Source organism: Toxorhynchites rutilus, chromosome 2, assembly GCF_029784135.1.
Source record: "Toxorhynchites rutilus septentrionalis strain SRP chromosome 2, ASM2978413v1, whole genome shotgun sequence".
Classification (NCBI taxonomy): Eukaryota; Metazoa; Arthropoda; class Insecta; order Diptera; family Culicidae; genus Toxorhynchites; species Toxorhynchites rutilus.
The window spans coordinates 330,152,063-330,174,765 of record NC_073745.1 but is presented as its reverse complement, the minus strand read 5'-3'; the positions used below and the strand labels follow the sequence as shown (position 1 = coordinate 330,174,765).

The window sequence follows — 22,703 nt, the reverse complement described above, 5'->3', positions numbered from 1 at the left end:
GGGACTATATTCAGCTCCAGAAACTTGTTGAACAAGTTCAGCAAACGATGTTTTGCCAAGTCGGGAAGATTCTTCAATAAGTTGAATTTAATCTTGTCCGACCCCGGAGCTGAATTGTTACATGAGAGGAGTGCAATTGAGAATTCTACCATCGAAAAATTCTCATAATCGCCTTGGAGCGGAATGTCGCGTACGACGTTTTGTGCAGGAACGGAATCGGGACAAACCTTTCTTGCAAATTTGAAAATCCAACGGTCAGAGTATTCCTCACTTTCATTTGTATGGTTCCGGCCACGCATTCTCCTAGCCGTATTCCAAAGAGTGCTCATAGCTGTCTCCCTTGACAAACCATTGACGAACTTCCGCCAATATCCACGCTTTTTTGCTTTAATCAGACCTTTTAGTTTGGCTTCTAGAGCTTGGTACTTTCGAAACCATTCCACTAATCCAGTTTTCCTGAATTTTTTGAAAGCGGATGATTTTTCAAGGTAGACCTTTGAGCACTCCTTGTCCCACCAAAGTGATGGAGGACGACGTCGGAAAGTGGTAGCAGGAACACGTTTCTTTTGAGCTTGAAGTGCGCTTTCGTAAATCAAACTCGATATAAAGTTATACTCTTCGAGTGGAGGAAGTTCATGCATTGAAACAAGTGCTTCAGATGTTATTTCTGCAAATTTTCTCCAGTCAATATTTTTCGTGAGGTCATACGCAATATCGACTGACTCACGAGAACCTGATTCATTGGCGATCGATAAAATTATTGGCAGGTGATCACTACCGTGGGGATCTTGGATTACCTTCCACGTGCAATCCAGGGATAATGAAGAAGAGCAAAGTGATATGTCTAGCATACTTGCCCGTGCAGGAGGGTTGGCTATCCTAGTTGCTTCCCCTGTATTTAAAACTGTCATGTTGAAGTTGTCGCACAGATCATAAATCAACGTGGCACGGCTGTCATCATAGTGTGACCCCCATGCTGTTCCATGGGAGTTGAGGTCACCTAAGATTAGCCGCGGCTCCGGCAATGCCGCGATGATATCAAAAAACTGATGGCGACCGACCATGGTTCTTGGAGGAATATATATCGAGGCAATGCAGAAGTCTTTGCCATTGATTTGTGTCTGGCAAGCGACAACTTCAATGCCTATCATCGATGGGAGAGTGACTCTATAGAAGGAGTGACATTTTTTGATCCCCAATAGTACGCCACCAAACGAGTCATTTCGATCGAGGCGAATAATGTTGAAATCGTGGAAATTCAGCTCGTCGGCTGAAGAAAGCCATGTTTCACAGAGGGAAAATACATCACAGTTGGAACTATGAACTAAAAATTTAAATTGATCTAATTTAGGGATGATGCTTCTGCAATTCCACTGTATTACAGTGGTCAAATCCTTGACCTCTTGCACTGAATCAGGCATCGAGGGAAATGAACGCTGCTAAAAAACCACATTTTTCTTTCAAAAATGTTCTCACAATCGGAAGCAAACATAATACTATGCTTTTAAGAGGGTCATTTATATTTAGAGCATTTAAAATGTTGTCCACCAGGTCAGAAAGCGCAAGCAAACCAGATTGTGGCTGTTGCCTCGACCGCGAAAATGGAACAGACCGGGTGGGTGCTGCTCCGGGAAGTGTTGAGGACCCCTGGTGCGTGGAAGAACAGCTTAAACCAGGAGGTACTTGCTTCGGTCTATTCTCAGCACGTTCAATTCGAGTTTTCATTCCAACTTGGGAAGTTTCGGTCGTCTTTCTGGGGACGACCGAAACTTCCCAAGTTGGAATGAAAACTCGAATTGAACGTGCTGAGAATAGACCGAAACATGTACCTCCTCACAATCTTCACATTCTTCACAATCTTGTTAAAGAGTAACTAGGAGCTGTAGACGAACGATTTAGGAGAATGATTAGAGCTACTAAAACTACACAGCTTCAAGCTTTGAGTTCGATTTACTCGAAATCATAATTATGTTACTTAGTCTGGTCTGACTGAACACCGACCATATGTAACTTTTATTTGATTTTCGTTCAAACAACCGTTCATAAAATGTTATTGTCGTATCCTGTACTGATTTTTGGGTTTCTTGCCGAAATGGAAGAAAAGAGAAACTGTTTTGCGTGAAAGAATAAGGTTCACAAAGAAAAGGTATAACACATTCTATAACAAAAAAAAAACATTATAACAGTTTCGAAAGATTCAATTCATTTCAATGTTCCGAGATAACATAAAAGTAAATGCAGAAAATCGTTAGGTGTAAAATTGTACTAGTTATAAAAATATAAAAATATATTTTTTCCTAAAATATCGTGTAAATTTTCCGAATCACAACTTTAAAGAGATTGTGTAATTCACGCGTCTACAATAGAACTAACAAAATAATCACTCTTATTACTAAAAGTGGTACATCGATCATAACCTACAGCACTTGGCGATGTTATTATTACGTTTCACAGCTAGCTATTTAAACTTAAGTTTTGTTACCGACCAATGGCGCAACAAAAAGGGGAGTTCAATTTATGTACAAAAATAAAGTAAATTTCGTAAAAAATCTAGAATTTAAGTTCAATATTTTTATTGTTTATTGTGGGCTGGTTCTTGAATAATATTGTCATTAAATGTACTTTTTTGTATGAATAGTTGACTGTATTTACAAACCCTAGTTATAAGTGTTTGTACTAACCCTAAATTGTAATCTGCGATGATTGTCAGTCCCCTTGAGTTTATCGGCGAACAAAAGATAATTAGTTGATGGTGTTCCGGAAGTGTGGAAGAGAGAGGAATGGGAGAGAAGAAGGATTGAGAGAGGAGAGTAGACGGGAAAAGGAAGAAGGATCAAGGTTTCGTGGAAGGAATTGTAAAAGGCCTCGGGCCCTTTAGCTGGAGTTTGGAAGCGACCAACACCTTTTTGAAGATAGTGAAAAAGTTAAAGAAAAGTGAGTGTTACACTCCTGGGCGTGTGTTTATGAAACAGGGACGTTCCGGTTCACGCCACGTTGTTTCCAAGCATGCCCCCGGATTACGTACCTCCAGCCGCGCGTGCGCAATTTGAGTGCAGCAGTTATAACAAGTTCTGTCACGGATCCGATAATTCGCTAGCGAATCAACCCGTATTTGAAACTACGAAGAAGGTACGTGCTACAGACCCTCATCTCTCTCTTCATTACAACAACCACGTGTTTAACGAGGGCCCCAACGATCGACAAACTGCGCTGCGACGAAGAAATTGTTCAATAAAAAATGAATAAATTGTAAATCTGAATCGGTAGTTTTCACATGACTTTTTAATTCGTCCCAGCCCTATTCAACTTTTCTTTCGGTTGTGATAGTGTCGAGCCGCGATACAGGGAGTCCTCCGTAGTTCGGAAGCCGACCCTGAGATAAATTACAGAGGTGAGCTAAGCTGGGCGGTTATGGAGTAATCCATAACTTTCAGTTTGAGAATATGGCGATGATGGCGTAGGTACTCAACAAACAATCATTAGCTCTTATTAAACTAGTCAGCCGAATAATGGTGGAACCATATCAATGAGTGCTTAATAAAATAGTATTCTACACTATACGCTGTATAATTACTATTCAAGCCAAATTGAAGCTTTTGCTGAACCATTGATCTTTACCTGGAATTGACCTGGAATTAGCTATAATAAACCAGTTAGTTGAATAATCGCCGAAGGAATTGTTGAGTGTTTGACAGATTATCGCCTTGAACGGAAATAACGAGTCCAGCTCATCATAAATGGTAAATGATACATATGCCTAAAAGAATGGGCGATTTTATTTTATGCGAAAGTGATAATGACAGTGTTGAATTGAGTGAATATGAACCGTAAGTTTCTATATCAATCCCTCCTCTTCAAACTAAGAAAATTAAATCATCTGCCAGAGCAGTGTCGACTGAAAATAAATTGTCGTTCAAGGGGTTAATAAGGCGATATCCTGAACTATATTTTGTATGAAAGATTACTCACATGAAATTGAGACTAAATCTGACCACTAGTTTTGAAGAAACATTTAGCATTCATATTCATCGCCATTTTTTATATTTTCTAAGATTACTGTACAAATAAACGCATGTCCAGCTAATTTACATCATCTTACAAATCATACATTCTCTAGATCGAGGCTTCGGATGATCCTATGCTATAAATCATGATAAGAGTAACATACTATAGGATTAAATTTACATGAAGAATTCATTCAAAAATGTTTTTTCCTATTCCTAAAACACGATAAATCAATGCTTTTTGATCCTGAGCCAAATGAAGAAAATTTATTTCCTCCTTTTTTAAACAATTTGAATGATTCGATATGTACGTTATCATTTCAATACAGAGAGTAGATCTAGAAAAGGCTTGTACGAGCCATTGATTGTGAGCTCCGGAGTAAACGTCACCATGCAAAAAAAAAATTGTCAGCGTTGTGACACCTTTCATTTAACACTTCTAAAAATTCGGTAGGCAGTACTATTTCCAAGATCCAAAAGGGGGCCGGTTTAGGACTACCGGTCGGACTAGGGCCACCTTCCCCTATTAAACGTGTGTGATTTGTGTCGAAATGGAGGGTGGGGAGTTTTATTACACTACCGTTTAAACCGAGAATTCGAGAAAAAATGTTACTATACGAGCAGAAACACGTCGAAATGATTTTCGATATGTTGCAAAACCGATGAAAACCCACTAGGAACAGCTAAATGGGAAGACCTACCCCGCCGATGGTATTAAATAAATGTTTCCCCTTCCGATCATTATTCGATCGGCCGAGCTGAAAGAGCCTAATGAATATTAATGCAAAAGAAATTCTAATGAAAATGGTGAAAAGTTGTGGCTATTCATTCTATCAGTGACCTGTTTTCAGCTTTTTCAAATAAAGCACTAATTTTCGCAAAAGGTCATCGAGATCTTAGACTAAACGGCCATAGTACTTCAAACGTATGATTGCTCTTTGATCTGGAAGCGGAAGCAATTTTTTAATACCACCATAAAAGTCATAATTCACAAGACGCGCTTCCATTAGTGAGCGATGAGAGATTACAACATAATGGAAAACCTATTGGTGATCGACTATAACCCACGTGAATTCTGCTCCGTACGTACGCACAGCAACCAGCTGAGATTAAACATGAATATCTTTTCCACAAAACATCAGCGTTCATCAGTTTTGCGAAGCGCGAGTTTATGATGTGCTAATGACAGCAGCAAACGGAACGATTTTTTCCCTGCTACATCTGACCACAGCTGCGAATGTTACGCACAAAGTTTGAGATGCTTCATGCCAGGTAGGGGGAAGATGAAAACAAGAAATGTAGACAATGAACGCAAATGTTTCTTCGATGGGTGACGGGGGTGTTGAACGTCGACTCGAGCGACTTGATCCAATGTTACGAGGTTTATCAGGATCATCAGGATACATTCGAACAAGGCAACTGTTTTCGAACGATAGAAAAAAATAATTTTGGATGATCACGAAGTTTGTGGTGTCAACGAGATCGAGATCGTCTGAATTAAAATTAATCAAACACTTCTGACTTGCTCCTGACCCAATTCCCAAGGTTACGCTGACGCTCGTCTCATCTCCGAGGTGTCGCCTTCAAGAGCAAATATACGTGTGTCACATGTTCTTCCATCTGTGTAAAGTGGAGTTTTTTTTTCTTGTACGGCTTCTGTTATCACCCACCAACTAGAGCGAACGCAGACTATCCGGTTGGAAGCCCCCGGACGATAACAGTGCCAAACGCGATACACGTTAGTCAGCGTGTCAGAAGCTTCTCCAGTTGGTAAATTACCTACTCTTGAAGGTGTTCGTACTTCCGAAGCTTATCACTAGCGCAAATGTTAAGACAATCACAGAATGAACCTCCTGAACGATTTGATTCCAGTTCTACTCCAACAGTCCAGTGCTCGTTGGCGTGATCGATGGATGTGGCTGACAAGCGTAATCCGTTTGAACTACTTTGTTGATACGAACACTTATCGGAATCGCATTTTAGCGACCACTCAAAAATTCAGCGAAATGCGAGCGCGTCGGGTTTGATTTTTTTGGGTTTGAGGTTTTTGGGTTAGCTAGTGCTGTTAGTTGAATCTGGTAGGCCTCAGTTGAACGGATTACGCAGTTCAAGTGGACATAGGCGCGATACCCTTCGGAAATGTTGAAATTGTAAGTGCCATGGGAACAAAAATTTAATCATCTGATATATTGACGTCGTTGTCGAGTGAAAATAGATAAGAGCTGCATCAAATGTTACTCTCGTCGAATGTTTTCAATAAACAACAAAATGTGTAGAACGGAATGCTAATCCAGAATGTGTTCCATTGACTGATGAATGCAAATGATGAAAGGCTGTTGAAGTTGTTGTTTATTCTATTAATTTGTTTTTTATTTCCAAGATAGCGAAATTAAGTGCATTGTGTGAAACATAGGAGCATTAAGAGCTGACTTTTAAGTGTTACGTAACGAATTCTGTTCTGAAGTTGAGATTCTTTGGAAAATAATTGAAGACTCGTCTAAAAAGAGCAACGTCATAGTTTTAGCATACAAATGGTGGAAATTGGAAAGTGTAATGCATCCCAACTCATTGGATCCTATATATTGCGAAAGTTCTGTTTTTAAATAGATCTGTGTATTTTGTTAAGTTCTAAAACCGAAACCTCCAAACATCATTCTGAGGAGAATTGGACGAATTTCATGCCAACTCGACTGGCCTTTGCCAGCATCATCTCAGATAGCAGCGAAACGTTGTGGGTGTAAACACATGGATCTTTTAAGCAACTTTGCATACTTGAAATATTCAGAAAATAATTAGACTGCTGCCTACAAAATTCGGGTCCAAGGATGAAATGTAAGGAATTGATTATGTTTCATAAAAAAATATCAAAAATTAAAAAAAAATCACTGAAAATGAAAACATTAAAATTAATTTTTTTCAAAAACGTATTTTTTTTAAATTCTAAAAAAATATATATGAATAGCCCTTACAATTTCCAACAAGTTGTCCATACATCGGAAGAAGGGCACTTTTACAGGGAGATGGTTTTTCGAACAACAAGTTATTCATGTTTTTCTTTGAAAAATTACTATTAATGTTTAATTCGTAACATTTTTATGTATAAATCATCGCGATTTACATGCTCTGCTAACTTTTTTCTATTCAGAAACATGTCAATAACATGTTAAACACGATAATTTACACAAAAAATATAACGAGTAAAACATTATTTTTTCAGGAGTCTCCATACAAAAATGCCCGCTTATTACAGAAACTATAAAAAATAGAAAGTTAACGTCTTCGACGAAAGTTCATATTTTAATAAGATCTGAAACTTTGTCGAACACAGTATATTACCATCTTGACTTTTAACAAAATTAGGATTAGTTGTAATTTTTTCAAAGAAAACATGAAACAGTTGTTGTTAGAAAAACTTTTCCCCTGTAAAAGTGCCCATCTTCCAATGTATGGACAACTTGTTGGAAATTATAAGGGCTATTCATTTAATTTTTTTTGAGAATTAAAAAATTAATTTTTTAGAAAAAAATTAATTTTAATTTTTTGATTTTTGTTTTCAATCGATTTTTTTTTCAGAAAACTTTTGATATTTTTTTATAAAAATGTAAACAATTCCCTACATTTCACCCTTGGATCCGAATTTCGTAGGTATTCTAGTTTTTGGGTTATATTTTTTTTTGTAAAAAAACAAGAAAAAAATTTTTTGGCCCTTTCAAAAAAGTAGTCTAACTGTTTTTTGAATATTTAAAGTATGCAAAGTTGCTTAGAAGACCCGTGTGTTTATACCCACAACGTTTCGCTGCTATCTGAGATGGTGTTGCCAACTCCGACGAGTTGGCATGAAATTCGTGTTTGATGAATCAAAAAAATTTTGTTTTTTCTACTACCAGTCAGCTCTTGGAAACTGAAGTTTTCGGAAGAAACAATTCATGGGAATAATGTGACATTTTTCTCCTTCTTGAATATAGTGGAAAAGTCAAATAATCGACTAGAACATATTTTCAGGAAATTTGTTTTCGAGTTCTAAAACGGAAAATGAATTGTGAAAATGTGAAATCATAAATTTATTTGATGTCGCTTACAAATGTCAAAGATAAGATTCTTAAGGTAAAGAAAAGAAATAAAAAAATAAATGAAATGAAATTCTGCTGGTTATTCCATTAAATATTGGAGAATGGGCCATAACTGAGGTTTTGAACCTCAAGTGGCCGACTATTCTCAGTTGAGAACGAGAGTTTGAACGGTAGAGTATCATTGAGTCTATTGTGTATAAAATTTCGGATGAGTGTGTTACCAGATGACTGGAATTGTTTATTAATGTATATTTTCGCAGTTGAGATGATAGTTGTCAAAGATGCCCGAGAATTCGTGGGATCTCTGAATTATTTCATCAGACAGGAAATTGAATTAAACAAAATAAAAGAACCCGTTGAAAATATGATGGTCGTCTAATTCGACAAATGTATAGAACACCATAACTTATCTGGAGGTCGTTTTTATTTGCGTAAATATGTGGTACTTGAAAGTAATCGACCACACTAAATTGGTCTACGTAAACGGCACGATACGGTAAAACAAGGATTATTTCGATTTCGTTCGTATCGTTCAAAATGATTGATCATAAAATGATTTGCATTTAAAGGGTACCTTACACGATAAATAATAATGACATCACTTCATCAAAATGACAATAACAATGATCGTGTAAGGTTGACAAAATTGATATGAGGGGCAGTAATGATGCAAATCCGGATTTTCTGATCTCGCTCGCGTAATAGGGCAGGAACAATATCATTCGAGGTGTCTAGGATCTTGTGTTAAAATCAATTTTTGTGAGGCCATTTACTCTCTATCAGGTTAGTGGGCCCAGAGGCAATTTTAAATTCTTAAAACTTGGAAAAAAGTTATTACTTGCTTTTACTTGAGTACATGAAACACGCAGCACTAAACCTTAATCAAACAATTTTCTATAATTTTTCTGAAATTCCTACTAAAACTCATTATTATAAAATGAGATTACTGCCAGATATAATTTTAGTTCAAGATTTTTTCACCATTTTCAGATAAAACTGTTACTCTATAACATAGATCAACATATTTGATGCGAAGAAAATTGTTTTCATTTATATTTTTTTAATTCAAAGGTTTATTCATTCCACCTGAAAATCCGTTATCATTTTTGCTTCACGAGGATGGAGCACGAAGCTTAAAAAGTTAATTCGCGATGGTGACGGCACAGTGTCGACATCCATTGCCCAAATACGTGGGTGAAGGATACGGGTAAGATACGGTGTCGACATCTAAGAAGGTATTAAATGGTGATGATTCAAGCAGAAGCTATTGAGATTTCTATGACCAATGAAAAGAATTTCAAAATGTTTTTTTTAAAATTGTTCTGAACTTTTTTCATCCATTACTGAAAGACATTAAGTCATAAGCCATAAGTACAGATTTAATTGTTGAAATTATAATTAGAATCCTTTATTAGGAACAAGTATCGTTCAAGATTTTTGCATTGTTTGCAGAAATCCTTTAAAATTTTTGATTGGGTTGTTTATTTGATACAATCAAATTAATTTTCGTTGATAATTTTCATTTCGAAAGTGTGTTTATTTCTCTTACGACTATGGAGTTGCTGCTTCCTCCAAGCTTCTAGCTAGTATTGTCTTTACTGATAATGTCAATGCGACTGATCGTGTAAGGTAATTTTGTGTAATTTTCAATCCTTCCTGCTTCGTGCCATTCCCAATATAGCACGGATGTATTAGCTAAACGATGGTGTCGAATGCAAATGGAAAATGGAAGGTAGATATCGCATACAATTTTTCAATTTTGTTCGGTGGAGACACCGCGTCGATTTTCATGGCATTTGATGAAGAGCGCTTCCGCATTTTTTTTTTTTTATCTTCGCTTACTTTTCGTCGGCCTATTTCCGCCACTTCAGTGCCAATCACCAACATCAGGGAGGCGACTCCAGCTGTTCCTACCTATCAGACTCAACAACTCATGAGCCGGGCCAACTTCTTTTACTTCCCCTCCGAAGGAAGAGGTAACCAGAGATTTTCGCCTCAGAAAATCTCAACGACGCCAGCTGGGATAGACCTTCCGCATTTTTGCACTACATAATTTCTGTATCTGTACCGGATTTCGAAAACGAAAGCGCTACAATTTGGGTGTAAGTATTTAAGCGAATTGTGATGAACGAACGTGCAAAATTTTTCGCCTCAGATCGCATTCTCAGAATATGCGCGAAGTAAACAAAATGCAGAGTTTGCACAGACAGACAGAAGTAAACTTGAAGAGAAATGGGACGAACCGCGTTGGTTTTCATAGCGATATGTGGAGATTGATTGTGTAGGATTGAATCACACGTTGTTACTTTTAATCATTGTCAAACAGATAATGAGGGTGGGGATCAAATATGTAATATCGTAGGGTCACACTGTGTCTAGCACAAGAAGAATATTTGCGATGCATACTGAGTGCGCTATGTGCATTGGCAATAAGGATACAGATCTCCTATATTTTTCTCGCAAGAGCAAGGAAGAACCATGAACCACCCATGAAAAGCGAATTGATTTTTATTTTTTTTGCTGGTAGAGAGCTTTTGCGAATTAATAAGCTTGTTTGAATTTAGTTGTGTAATGATGATTATTTTTTTAACTATAGAGGATTTTTCAGACTCTCAGAATTTGACAAATGACAAAACATGAGTATTTTTGATTCGAATGAAAGTGTGTATTCCGTTTTGGTTAGAGGAAATATGAGTTTTCCACAGCAATTGGGAATTTTTTGACTCAAGCGTAACATTTGAAAAGGGCGTATCGATTTGAGTGAGAGAAATCTTTGATAATTTATATCTCAAAAACTATGAGTCGTACCGAAATAGTGTTTTAGAAAGAGTTATAGAGTATTGATGGATGAATATGAAAAAAATGTACGCTGAGAAAAAAAAATTAGTACTCTTTTTTTTATTTTCAAAATAAAAATTCAATTTGCAATATCCAAAATATATATTTTTTAATTTTTTTTTAATTTTTCCATACAAAATAGAAGTCATGCAGTAATTTAAAAAATGAGCTCAAGATGATAAAACTATTTTTGACGAACTTTGTGGAACATCGAATTTTTAGGAATTTTCGAAACTTCGAATTTTTGTATGTTAACAATCATTTTTAGCCACAAATTATGAATCCTGATGTGATTTAAAACAAAAACCAGGAAGTGGGTTATATCGATGGTATAACCGCAATGGTGACGTAGGACTATCGTTGATTTAGTGATCATTTGTTTGAAGTTGAATCTAAATCCATTCTGAATGAATGAATAAATGAATATTTGGGGGACTTCGAAAATGAGAGCGTTACGTTGGAGGTACAAGATTTTATGCATCCAATATTGGATACGAAAATATCTTACTGATGGGGAGGAATAATCTTCAGAAGCTTTCCTGCTAATTGCACTTGATTGAAAAATCACAGAACCAAATGTAATTGGTCGCAGTGTTATATGGTTAGAAAACATTAAAATAAACTCTTTCGCTTGCAAGTTATTTTCAATGCCAAGGGGAACTAGCAGATCATTTTGCAGCAGCGATATCTTTCCGGATTCTTCCTGAAGTCCACCACCAGTGGTTAATGCTAACTCGATAACCACCTGTTAATTGCAGTTGATTGAAAAATCACAAAACCAATTGTATTTGGTCGCAATATTATATGGATAAAAAACGTTAAAATAAACTCTTTCGCTTGAATGTAATTTTCAATTCCAAGAGGAACTGGCAGATTATTTTGCAGCAACGATCACTTCTTTCCGGATTCTGGTGGTAGTCACTTGGTGCTAGGTCCGGACTATACGGTGGATGCAAAAGAACCTCCCATCCGAGCTCCCGGAGCTTCTGGCGCGTCACCAAAGAAGTGTGTGGCCTGGCGTTGTCCTGATGGAAGACAATGCGGCCTCTGTTTATCAAAGATGGCCTCTTCTTCATGAGTGCTACCGTCAAGCGGTCCAGTTGTTGGCAGTACAGGTCCGAATTGAACGTTTGGTCATAGGGAAGCAGCTCATAATAGATTATTCCTTGACAATCCCACCAAACACACAGCAGAACCTTCCTGGCCGTTAATGAGGGCTTGGCCACCGTCTGAGCCGCTTCAGCGGGCTTCGACCACGACCGTTTGCGCTTCACGTTGTCGTAAGTGACCCACTTTTCATCGCTTTTTTTTTTTTTTTATCTTCGCTTATTTTTCGTCGGCCTATTTCCGCCACTTTAGTGCCAATCACCGACATCAGGGAGGCGACTCCACCTGTTCCTACCTATCAGACTCAACAACTCATGAGCCGGGCCAACTTCTTTTACTTCCGCTCCGAAGGAAGACGTAACCAGAGATTTTTCGCCTCAGAAAATCCCAACGACGCCAGCTGGGATTGAACCCAGGCCGATCGGATTGTGAGGCTGTTACGCTAACCATACAACCACTGGCGCCGTCCACTTTTCATCGCTAGTCACCATCTGCTTCAGAAACGGGTCGATTTTGTTGCGATTCACATGCGTCGATACGGTCAAAGATGTTTTTTTGCGTCAACGTGTGTGGCACCCATACATCGAGCTTCTTTGTGAATCCAAGCTTCTTCAAATGGTTAATAACGGTTTGATGACTTATCCCCAGCTCTTGGCCGATGCTACGGCTGCTACTATGCCGTTCTTTCTCGGCTAATTCAGCGATTTTGTCGCAATTTTCGACGACAGGCCTTCCGGAGCGTGGCGCATCTTCAACGACCTCTACACCAGAGCGAAAACGTTGAAACCATCGTTGTGTGGTGGAAATGGAAACTGTATCGGGCCCATAAACTGCACAAATTATATTGGCAGCTTGAGATGCATTTTTGCCTTTGTCATAGTAGTACTGTAAAATATGTCGGATTTTCTCTTTATTTTGCTCCATATTTGCGACACTATAACTCACGAACGACTTAACTAAACAAAACACTGTCAAGGACTATATTATAGCGCAAAACTACCTTTCCAACAAGCTATAGTATGACTCGATACAATGAATATAACTAGAACTACGCGCTTACAACGACACCTCGCGGAAATACCGCAGGACTTTTTTGACAGCCTAATATGTGAACAGTCGTCCAAACCGATGATTTGTCCAATTTTTTTTTTCTTTCTATATTAAAGAGATTTTCAGCCAAAGGCTGGTTCATCTCTAAAATTTGTCCAATATATCAGATTGAATAAACTAAATTAACGAGAAATTCCTTAGATATCATGCGCACAGAACTACGGCCGAATGGAGAAAGTAATTTCTGTTTTTATTTGTATTTTGACATGCGATAGCTCTACTGGAGTACAGGGTGTCATTAAATTCTTCAAACATAATGTGACTATCAATACGACATCTACAGTCAATAGTTATACTACCAAACAAGCAGGTGACCACTTTGCCCCCCATGACCAATTTGCCCCCACTACCCCTACGGCTTTCATTGCAGCAAAAAGTTATCGACAGTTCAACTTCCCGCCAATGTAGCTATATGCCGGAAATCATAATCAAATAGCCAAATGCATGACATTCAACACAGTTTAGGGGCTGTCCACATACCACGTGGACAGAACAATCATGTTTAAAAACACCACCCTCCCCCACCGTGGACAAACGTGGACATTTCCTATATCCATCCCCCGTTGTCCACGTGGACATTAAACCAATTATTAAAAAAAAATCAAAATAATATTGAACCTCTCTTAAATTTCATTATGGGATTGATTCTATTTTTTATTCTATAGTTTTATCGATAAAAATGTTATCATAATCAATAATAACGGTTTGCTTTAGATTCGTTTATTCTCTCCCCAACATTCCCCGGGAAATTAGTTTCATCCAAATTCCATTTAGGTTGTCAGGCTGTTTTACCGCTGAAATCCATATAAAAAATGCACATGTTTTCGGGAGTTCTTTATTATTATTCTTACTATTATTCTATATCATATACAATTATCAACCGATGTAAGTTGGTTGAGCTGTATATGTTTTCAAGAAAATCAGACAATGAAATTTAGGGCTTCATGGGCATGGTCATTGGAATCGAGAAACAAAGCAGCAGTATTAAAAAAAAAATCGATATCAGTACCATCATGCTGTGATCGATGTGCGGTTTGACAGAATGAGAATGAGGTTTGACATTGTCCTGGTGAAATACGACGTCTATCATATTGGCTTATTCTGTTAGTTTGTTCCGGATCACCGACTTTAGTTTCGTTTAGTTGCAAGCAGTACTTGTTAGAATTCATCGAAGCTTTGTAGAAGCACATAAAACGGAATTCCTTTCCAATCTCACCAGACACAAGATGCAATAGTATGTAACCGATATATTGTAGCGTTCTACGTAACCAAGCTTCACCAGGTAATTTGTTGTTCATTTTCCTTCGGTTCATCACCTTTGGAGTTCACAAAAGACATATACAACAGCTAAACCTGTACCAATGAAAACCATGTCGTGAATTTTTCAAATTACAAGATTCTAACATTCTTTGGTGGTGTCTTCGTCCTGGCGGAATGTATGATCCTCTTCTGTCAATGTAAATAAATCCATCGCTCTCAGTTCATTTGCATTACTCTCAGAATACAAAATTGGTCTCACATTGATAAATAAGAAGCGCTTGTAAGGTGTGGCAAAATAGAAATTTGATAAAAATGCAGAGCAGATTTCATTCATTTTTGATTATAGATATTGATGTATTTTCAAAAATATTCATTTTATATGTCAACGTGTACACTCTGTCCAACTTCTATAAGACCACCCTGATTCTATTTCGTTGCAATACAAACAGTTATAATTTCAACAAGATACATTCATGCATTGCTGAATGCTTAGGACAAAGTGTATTTAACGTCAATTTCAGAGGTTCAGTTCAGAAGAGTTGCTTGTTTATTCATTGTGCTTAAATATGATAATTTCAGCTGTCCAATTTCTTTAAGACCACTTCAAAATTCATAAGTATTATCAATGAAAAATTCAAAACGATCGGCTGATTCACATGTCAATCGTTGGCCACCTTGCCATTTCGACTAATAACCTGGAAAATTCGTGTTAGAATACTATTTAGCAAATTCCGCTGAACGGATTTTTCGATATATTTCCATGTTTCCGAAATGGCGACCTTGAGCTTTTCAATCGTGGTGTACCGTTTTCCCTCAGTGTAGATTCTGCGTACAAGGATCCCCTTAAGATATTCAACAGGATTCAAGTCTGGAGAGCGAGCCGGCCAGTCCAAAAAATTAAGTTTTTGGTCCTTAATCCATTGTTCAGTTTCTTTGCTGGTATGAATAGTAGCATTGTTTTGCTGGAATGTGAATGTTTTGTGACGATGTTCACGCAAAAACGGTCGGAGAGGGGATTCCAGGACATGTATGTAATCCTTGAATGATGTGAAAACTATCTCGAGCTTTCTGGTTGTCTAGAATCCCACCCAAACCATGCACGAGCCTCCACCAAATTCCTGGTTGAATAATACTGTACCTTCTTCCATAAATAACGCCAGTACCCGTTAAAACTATCAGGATCATCCAAATTGAACTTTATTTAGTTAGTGAAGATAACCTATACATTGAAGAAAATGGTATATAGTATGGTATATGGTATTCTTTTTCACAACATATCATGTCCCACTGTAGGTTTATGTGAGCTTTGGCAAAACTCAGACGTCTTCCGATGTGGGATGGTGTAAGATGAGGATCTTTAACCTTTCAAGCCCTCTTTATGTGAGGATTTTTCACCAAAACTTGACGAATTGTCACCCGAGTAACATTAAAATTGAAATATTGCTTTATTTGCATGAGTCGAATCTGTTCTAGCTATTTCCCGCTTATTCCGGTCAGAGAGCTTCGATTCACGTGGAGCTCTCTCCTCCGTATCCATGAGGATTCGCCAAATAATTGAGCACTACAAGATGAGATCATCCAATCAGACGAGAAATTTCTCTGATACCAAAAAATGTTTCCGAAAAATTTCTCTGATAACATAAAAATGTTTCTTGGTGAAATGCATCGAGTTGTCTTTCGTATCTCTCCGTTAGCACTTTTTCCATCTGCATTTTCCAGATTTGTTGATCAACAAAAAAACAACGAAAAATGTAACTGGTCTTATAGAAACAATACCTACACACAAGAATATAAATTGAAGCATTGTTTGTATGCAATGACACAAAGCAGCAAGATCATACCCAGGTCTTATAGAAGTTGGACAGAGTGTACATTATCTAAGCCCCCTCTAAAGTTGTCCACGTGGTATGTGGATGGCCCCTTATCTGTGTTTTATTTTAATTTCAAGTTCTCCCCTGTACAATCGAAATCTTAACGGCTCAATCAAAATGAGCTTCTGAGAACGTGCCTCATACAGATTTTCTAGCGTTTGCATGCAAACGCTTGGTAGTAACCAAGTGACAGCTGATGCTAAAAAGTGCGATAAGTAAAAACAACAAATCAACGCAAAACGAACCATCAAAACATTCATACTTTTGCAGTAGTACGTAACTCTTTGAGTGTAGGTTAAACTATTTTCGCTCTTTACGACGTCGAGACGCGTTTGATCGAAGTATTGAACTCTTTGTTTTATCCGAATACAGCAGTGGGCCGAATTGGTTCTCGAAACCGCAATCGCGGAAAAAGTCCAGCGGTCAAAAGGGTAGAGTGAGTTTCCTGGACCAGCAGCCGCAGTTTCAGGTGTCCCCGCCGAAAGTTCCTAGAAAGGGCCGCGCAAGTCCCCAGCTGCTGAGCCAGATCTCGTGGGCGAGCGATTCGAGTCAACTAAGCGGCGGCAGCAGCAGCAGTGGCGGGAGCTGCTTCTCCAGACAGCACAGTTTCCGGCATAGTTGGAGCAGTCAGCACAGTTTCACCGCCTACAGCAGGGGTCCGTTTGCAACGCGACGATCGAAGGGAATCATGACCGATACCGAGAAGGAGGAAGCCATTAACTTGGTGAGTGCGTATGTAGTATTGGTTGGTTGGTTGGTTTTCGATGTAAGGATTGCGGGTGGCGATTATTGCGCTAGCGAGAATGTTTGCTAGTTTAGCCTTGTTTGTTATTATTTCCAGTCTGTTGGTCGGGGTCGGTCGTTGTTCGCTTGTGTTATCGCTATCAGAGCAGCGACACATAATAGCTCAATTGAAAGAGATACATGAATTATTCATCATCGTTCAGTGTCGCGTTCGTTGCGGCTTTGTTAAAATGTTTATAAGCGCCCTATGCAAGTGTGAATAAGCACCTATTTTTTCTATTGAATCTGAATATATTGGACGTTTCGGAGTGTCGCCAAATTTCGAATGAGATGTTATATGTTATTGATAACATTCAATAACATATAACATATATAATATACTTGTGAATACCTAACAAATTATTTCCATTCGATCGTATCGCTTAATTGATTTCAATATGAACTAGTCCCAATCTTCTCTCCACTGGTTCTTGTACCCTACGATATATTGAGACAGCACGAAAATAATCGACATAAAATTCTAAAATGATTATGGGGGTATAATTATTTTATCCTGGCGAACCTGGGTATATTATGTGTCAAGTGAAGTCAATTTTTTTTACAGGAAACGCATAATGATGCTGAAGATTCTGCTTTTCACGAGTTTGGGTTGTGAGACCTAATTCATTTGGAAGGTCTGTTACATAACCGGTATGCAGATGACATAGGGTGTGATATTGTGTCTTTGCCACTAGTAATATTTATTTTTTTTTTAACTTAACAACATGACCTGATTCACAATTCTTCTCCAATTAACCCGGTTGGTGGCTTTCTCTCTCTCTCCAATTAAGCGGGCACCCCGTGCTCGCATTCACATTCACATTCTTGCAACATGTTCAGCCCAACGAATCTTTCAACACAGAAATATTGACGTGGGACTACGTCTAACCGGAGTATATGGGGGGTAAAATGAAAACCTAAACACAGAACATGCAGGAACAAATGAAAGATTCCGAATGCTTATAACTCGTACATTTCTTACTGGATCGGAAAGATGTTTGCATCAACTGATAGGGAATATTTCTACGCTTCTATCGCAATTAATAAAATGTTATTTTTCAATAGATAAACAATTGAATAGCTGTAAAATGTTAAGCGTTATCTAAACGCCCTAACTGCCTCATTTTGATTGGCCCGATTTACGGTTTCCCCAACACAGTCATCATAACAAAGCAGCCTTGGGGGAATCGGCATCGCAAATACATGAAAGTATAGGGATTTTTTTTCTCACCGAAATGTGTTCCCCAACACAGACTTCAAAACCAAGCAGCGTTGGAGAAATCGGGATTGAAAATACATGAAAGTCGGGGGTATTTTCGTTCCGACTGAAATGTATTTCCCTAACACAGACTTCAAATCCATGGAGCGTGGGGAAGTTGCAAATTCATGCAAGTCGAGGGGCATTTTTGTTTTGATTGAAATATGTTTCCCTAACACAGACTTCAAATCCATGGAGCGTGGGGAAATTGGCATTGCAAAAACATGCAAGTCGGGGGCATTTTTGTTCCGACTGAAATGTTAGGTAAATACAGACTTCTTAACCAAGGTGTCATCATATCAAACGTAAAAGGACTGTCATTAATTTTACTTTGAACGAAGAACATAATCATGAAACATGTACCGTAGGAATAATATTTAACTTAAGAAAATATTGTATCATTAATATATAAGTATGTAGCCTACATTTGTTTGACGAAAATGAACAAATAAATCTATCACAATTCATGAATTGACCTTACATGGCATTATACAATCTTTTTACTCACAAAGCAAATATATTGGGTTCAATTGAATTCGGAAATTATTTCATTCAATCAAAAATTTAATCAATACAAACAAATGATTGCTAAGCTAAGGTAGTCCCACGTCAGTCTTGCGGTTGTATCATAGATATAACCCAACCATTTTTTTTTGATTGAATGAAAAGTTTCCCCTTCCTTGATGAATAATTTTAATAAACTTTCGTTTTCATGAGTTTGTGGGAAGTAGTGCATGTAACGGGTAAATCAATAGGAACGCTATAAAAGTAGGCCGATAGGGACAGCAAACGACGCCATATTTTTTTACCGCTCTCTTGACATTTCTCTTCAGTAAGGTTTGCCATTTTCTAATGGAAAGATATACGATCCAACAACGAGTCGAGATTATAAAAATTTACTACCGAAATTCGGAGCCAAAGGCTTCAACTTTAAGAGCGCTACGTCCAATTTATGCTCGTTATAATCATCCTGCCAGATCAACAGTTGAGCGTCTAGTGGAAAAATTTGAATACACAGGCACAGTACAAAATGTTCCCGTGCCAGTGAGACAAAGAAGTGCCCGTAGTGTCGAGAATATTGCTGTCGCTAGCGCATTAATTGAGGAAGACCCATATCCAGCGTTGCCAATGTTCCAGTTTAAACTGGATTCTTCCAGCTTTTTTCCTTGATCCAGTCAGCCAGTTAAACCCTAAAATCTTCCAGTTTTTTCGAATATTGTCCAGTTTTATACAGTTTTTTATATGTGTGTTTCGGTTTTACCAAATTTATGTAAAATAAATTCACAATACATAAATATTATCCCTCCCTCATTCCAATCCATGATCAATTGGTTTGACAAAACCAATTGGACCAGCGATATATTCCATTATTCATCTATATCGAAATTCAATCCCGAAGGGGAAGTGTCATCTTTAAGAAATATGAGAAGCCGAGAGAACTTAATTAGAAACAATTGTCACATTTTTCGTGATTTTAAAAAAAATTGCAACGAAGATGGTCCAAAGGAACATTACAGAAATGTCAAAATTCGAATTAGAAAGAGAACAGAACAGAGAATTGAGTCTAGGTTTGATACAGTGATCTGTAATCAGAAATGGTGTCCCCATGCACCTCAATAAAACACATTGTCGAGAGTTTTATCTAAATGAAACCGTATTTTCTAGAGGTTCTAGAAGAAATGATCCTCAAGTATTGTTCCACAGTAATGTTCGAATGGCGAATAAAATTCTATTTCTCAGGCATTGGAATAGCCGAACTTCTTAAAATAAAATGGTTTTACAGGATCCAGTTTGCATCCAGTTTTTTTAAGAGCAATCTTCCAGTTTTTTGAAAAATATTATTGGCAACCCTGCCCATATCAGTCGCTCACACGTCGTTCTCAAGCGTTGGACTTCTCTGTGACGTCGTTGTGGCAAATTTTGCGAAAAGATCTTGGCCTACATCCTTACAAGATCAAAAGGACGCAAGAACTGAAGCCGTTTGACCCCCAGAAGCGTCGTATGTTCGTGAATTGGGCTGAGCAACAACTTGAAAATGACCCGGATTTTCATCGAAAAATCATCTTCAGCGATGAGGCTCATTTCTGGTTGAATGCCTTCGTCAGTAAGCATAATATGCGTTAATGGTCAGGCAGCAATCCACACGTACTCCATGAGTCACCATTGCATCCCGAAAAAAAATTGTAATGGGTTGTATCTAGGGCACGACCGCAGTTGTCGGCGTAGAACTACGGAATTATATTATTCAATCCACTTATTTATCACTTCGGATATTATTTTAGAATGCATCGAAATTTTTGTAATAACTTTTTAGCTATTTAATTTTTTATTACTTCAGTAGACTCGAAAGAGTCGAGTAGAGTCGAAAGCTATCAGCACTTCTAGTTTATTTGGTTCAACTCGCATCAGACTTTGTCCTCCTACTCAGATATCGATCACAAACTATGAACCCTTTCACTCCTATATTCCGCTTGAGATGTGATCGAACCCCACAACATGCAACAGTAATGTTACACTGCTGGAATTTGAAAGCATACTTTCATGAAATATACGTTTATCTAAATCAGGGGTTTTCAGATATTTTTTTTATGGCAGAGCACTTTTCATAGGAAAACACACTTGAAGGAGCACCTACATTTTCATCTCATCAATAATTTTCATTTCATCAATAAAACAAATCCTGTTTGTATTGACATTACCAAACTGGGAATAACTCTATGTCGGTTACGAGTCTCAGTTACACGACATCTGACCCGGAGTAAACAAAATAAATCACTATATGCCCGATGAAATTAAATTTAAAAAAATGTTTTTTCAATGTGGGTTTTCAAGTGGGAGCACAAATATCCCGCGGAGCACCATTTGAAAACCCCTGATCTAAATAAATGCAGTGTATATCTATATTCCAAAATCCTGGATACTCTCCCATCTCCACTCTAGCACAAAAAATTCTCGTATGCTGCTCTCCTTTGTCGTAGCACACCTAGATACAGAGGGCTTGCTAGCTCACTCGTATCTGTGTTTTCGTTCTATTCTATTTTTGGTTTCCGCCTCTAGCCCTGAGAAGGGCCCTTGTGGAAAGAAACTCTATTTCATACTCCTCCTTCACCCCTCGAGAAAAAAGTCCTCCCCCGCTCGATGCTCTGCGGCAACTATGTTGCTTCGATGGCCACCAAACGAGAAGTGGTGTGGCTTCAAATTGCGGATGGTTTATTTAAACCGAATATGTTGAAAACGGGCAGAAACGAATGTATCAGTTGCTCGTTATTGATAGCTCTGTTCGGGAATGCACAAAAATCGGCAGAACAAATGTATGGGAAAATGAGAATACTTCCAATTTTCATTAATTTAAACTGTTTAGGTATTAGTGGATTGTACTGTATAGTATATCAAACAAATCTTAGAAAATTTCCGATTCCATTGATATGCAAAGTATCAGAATTTGTTCGCTGTGAAAAAAGTTATTAACGTTAACTTTATTTCACAAAAACGTGACCCGTTTTCTGATTTGGCACCCTTTTGGTGCCTAGTTTGGTGCGGTTTATGGTCCGGCGGCGTCATTGGGCCGTACTTCTTCCTTGATGATCAATACCGTCACGTTACTGTGAACGGGAATCGCTACCGCTCAATGATAACCGAATATTTTTGACCCGAAATGGATGACAAATGGACTTGGACAGTATGTGGTTTCAACAGGACGGCGCCACAAGTCACACAGCGAATTTAACAATCGATTCTAAAATTCTAGCTCATTCAACTTTTGTACACGAATAGAAGCGTCAGAAAAACCTAAAAACTTTAACCAAATAGTCGCCAAATTCTGGGAACTGGAGGATTTCAAGCCGACTACACGCTTGACCGTCGAGGAGCAGTTGTTGTAAGATCTCTTCCAAGCACATACTACGCCGTTGCGACACTCATCCAACCAGGGTTGCCACATATACAGAATATTCTGTATTTTACAGATTTTTCGATAAATTCCAGATACAGAATCTGTATATACAGAATTACAGATTTTCAGCGGAGATACAGAATTTACAGTTTTTTTTCAATTCCAATTTTTGACGTAGAACTACGTCTTTCATTAAGGGTGCCAAATCAGAAAACAGGTCACGTTTTTCTGAAATAAAGTTAACGTTAATACCTATATTTGCCGCGAACGGATTTTGGCGATCAGAAATTCCCTAAGATTTGTTTGTTATGCTATGCATTATAATCCCACAGTCTGTATATGATTTAAAATGATGAAAATTGAAAGCATTCCCATTTCCTCATACATTTGGTCTGTCCATTTGTGTGCTTTCCCGAACAGAGCTGTCAATAACGAGCAACGAAGGTGAAATCGTAAGATGTAAAGACTCCGTGAACAAAGGAAAATATGAAGAACGAAGGGGAATATTTG

The 22,703-nt window shown here is 38.0% G+C and overlaps 1 protein-coding gene across 1 annotated transcript in view; it reads left to right on the top strand.

Annotated features, from left to right (window-relative positions):
* The first annotated feature begins 5,897 nt into the window (after positions 1-5,897).
* LOC129765192 (protein rogdi) overlaps positions 5,898-22,703 on the top strand; it is a 34,233-nt gene continuing 17,427 nt past the window's right edge. Inside the window, exons 1-2 of the mRNA XM_055765199.1 lie at positions 5,898-6,154; positions 16,633-16,984. Of these exons, the coding sequence (XP_055621174.1) occupies positions 6,144-6,154; positions 16,633-16,984 (363 nt within the window). The 5' untranslated portion in view covers positions 5,898-6,143. The remainder of the gene's footprint in view (positions 6,155-16,632; positions 16,985-22,703) is intronic.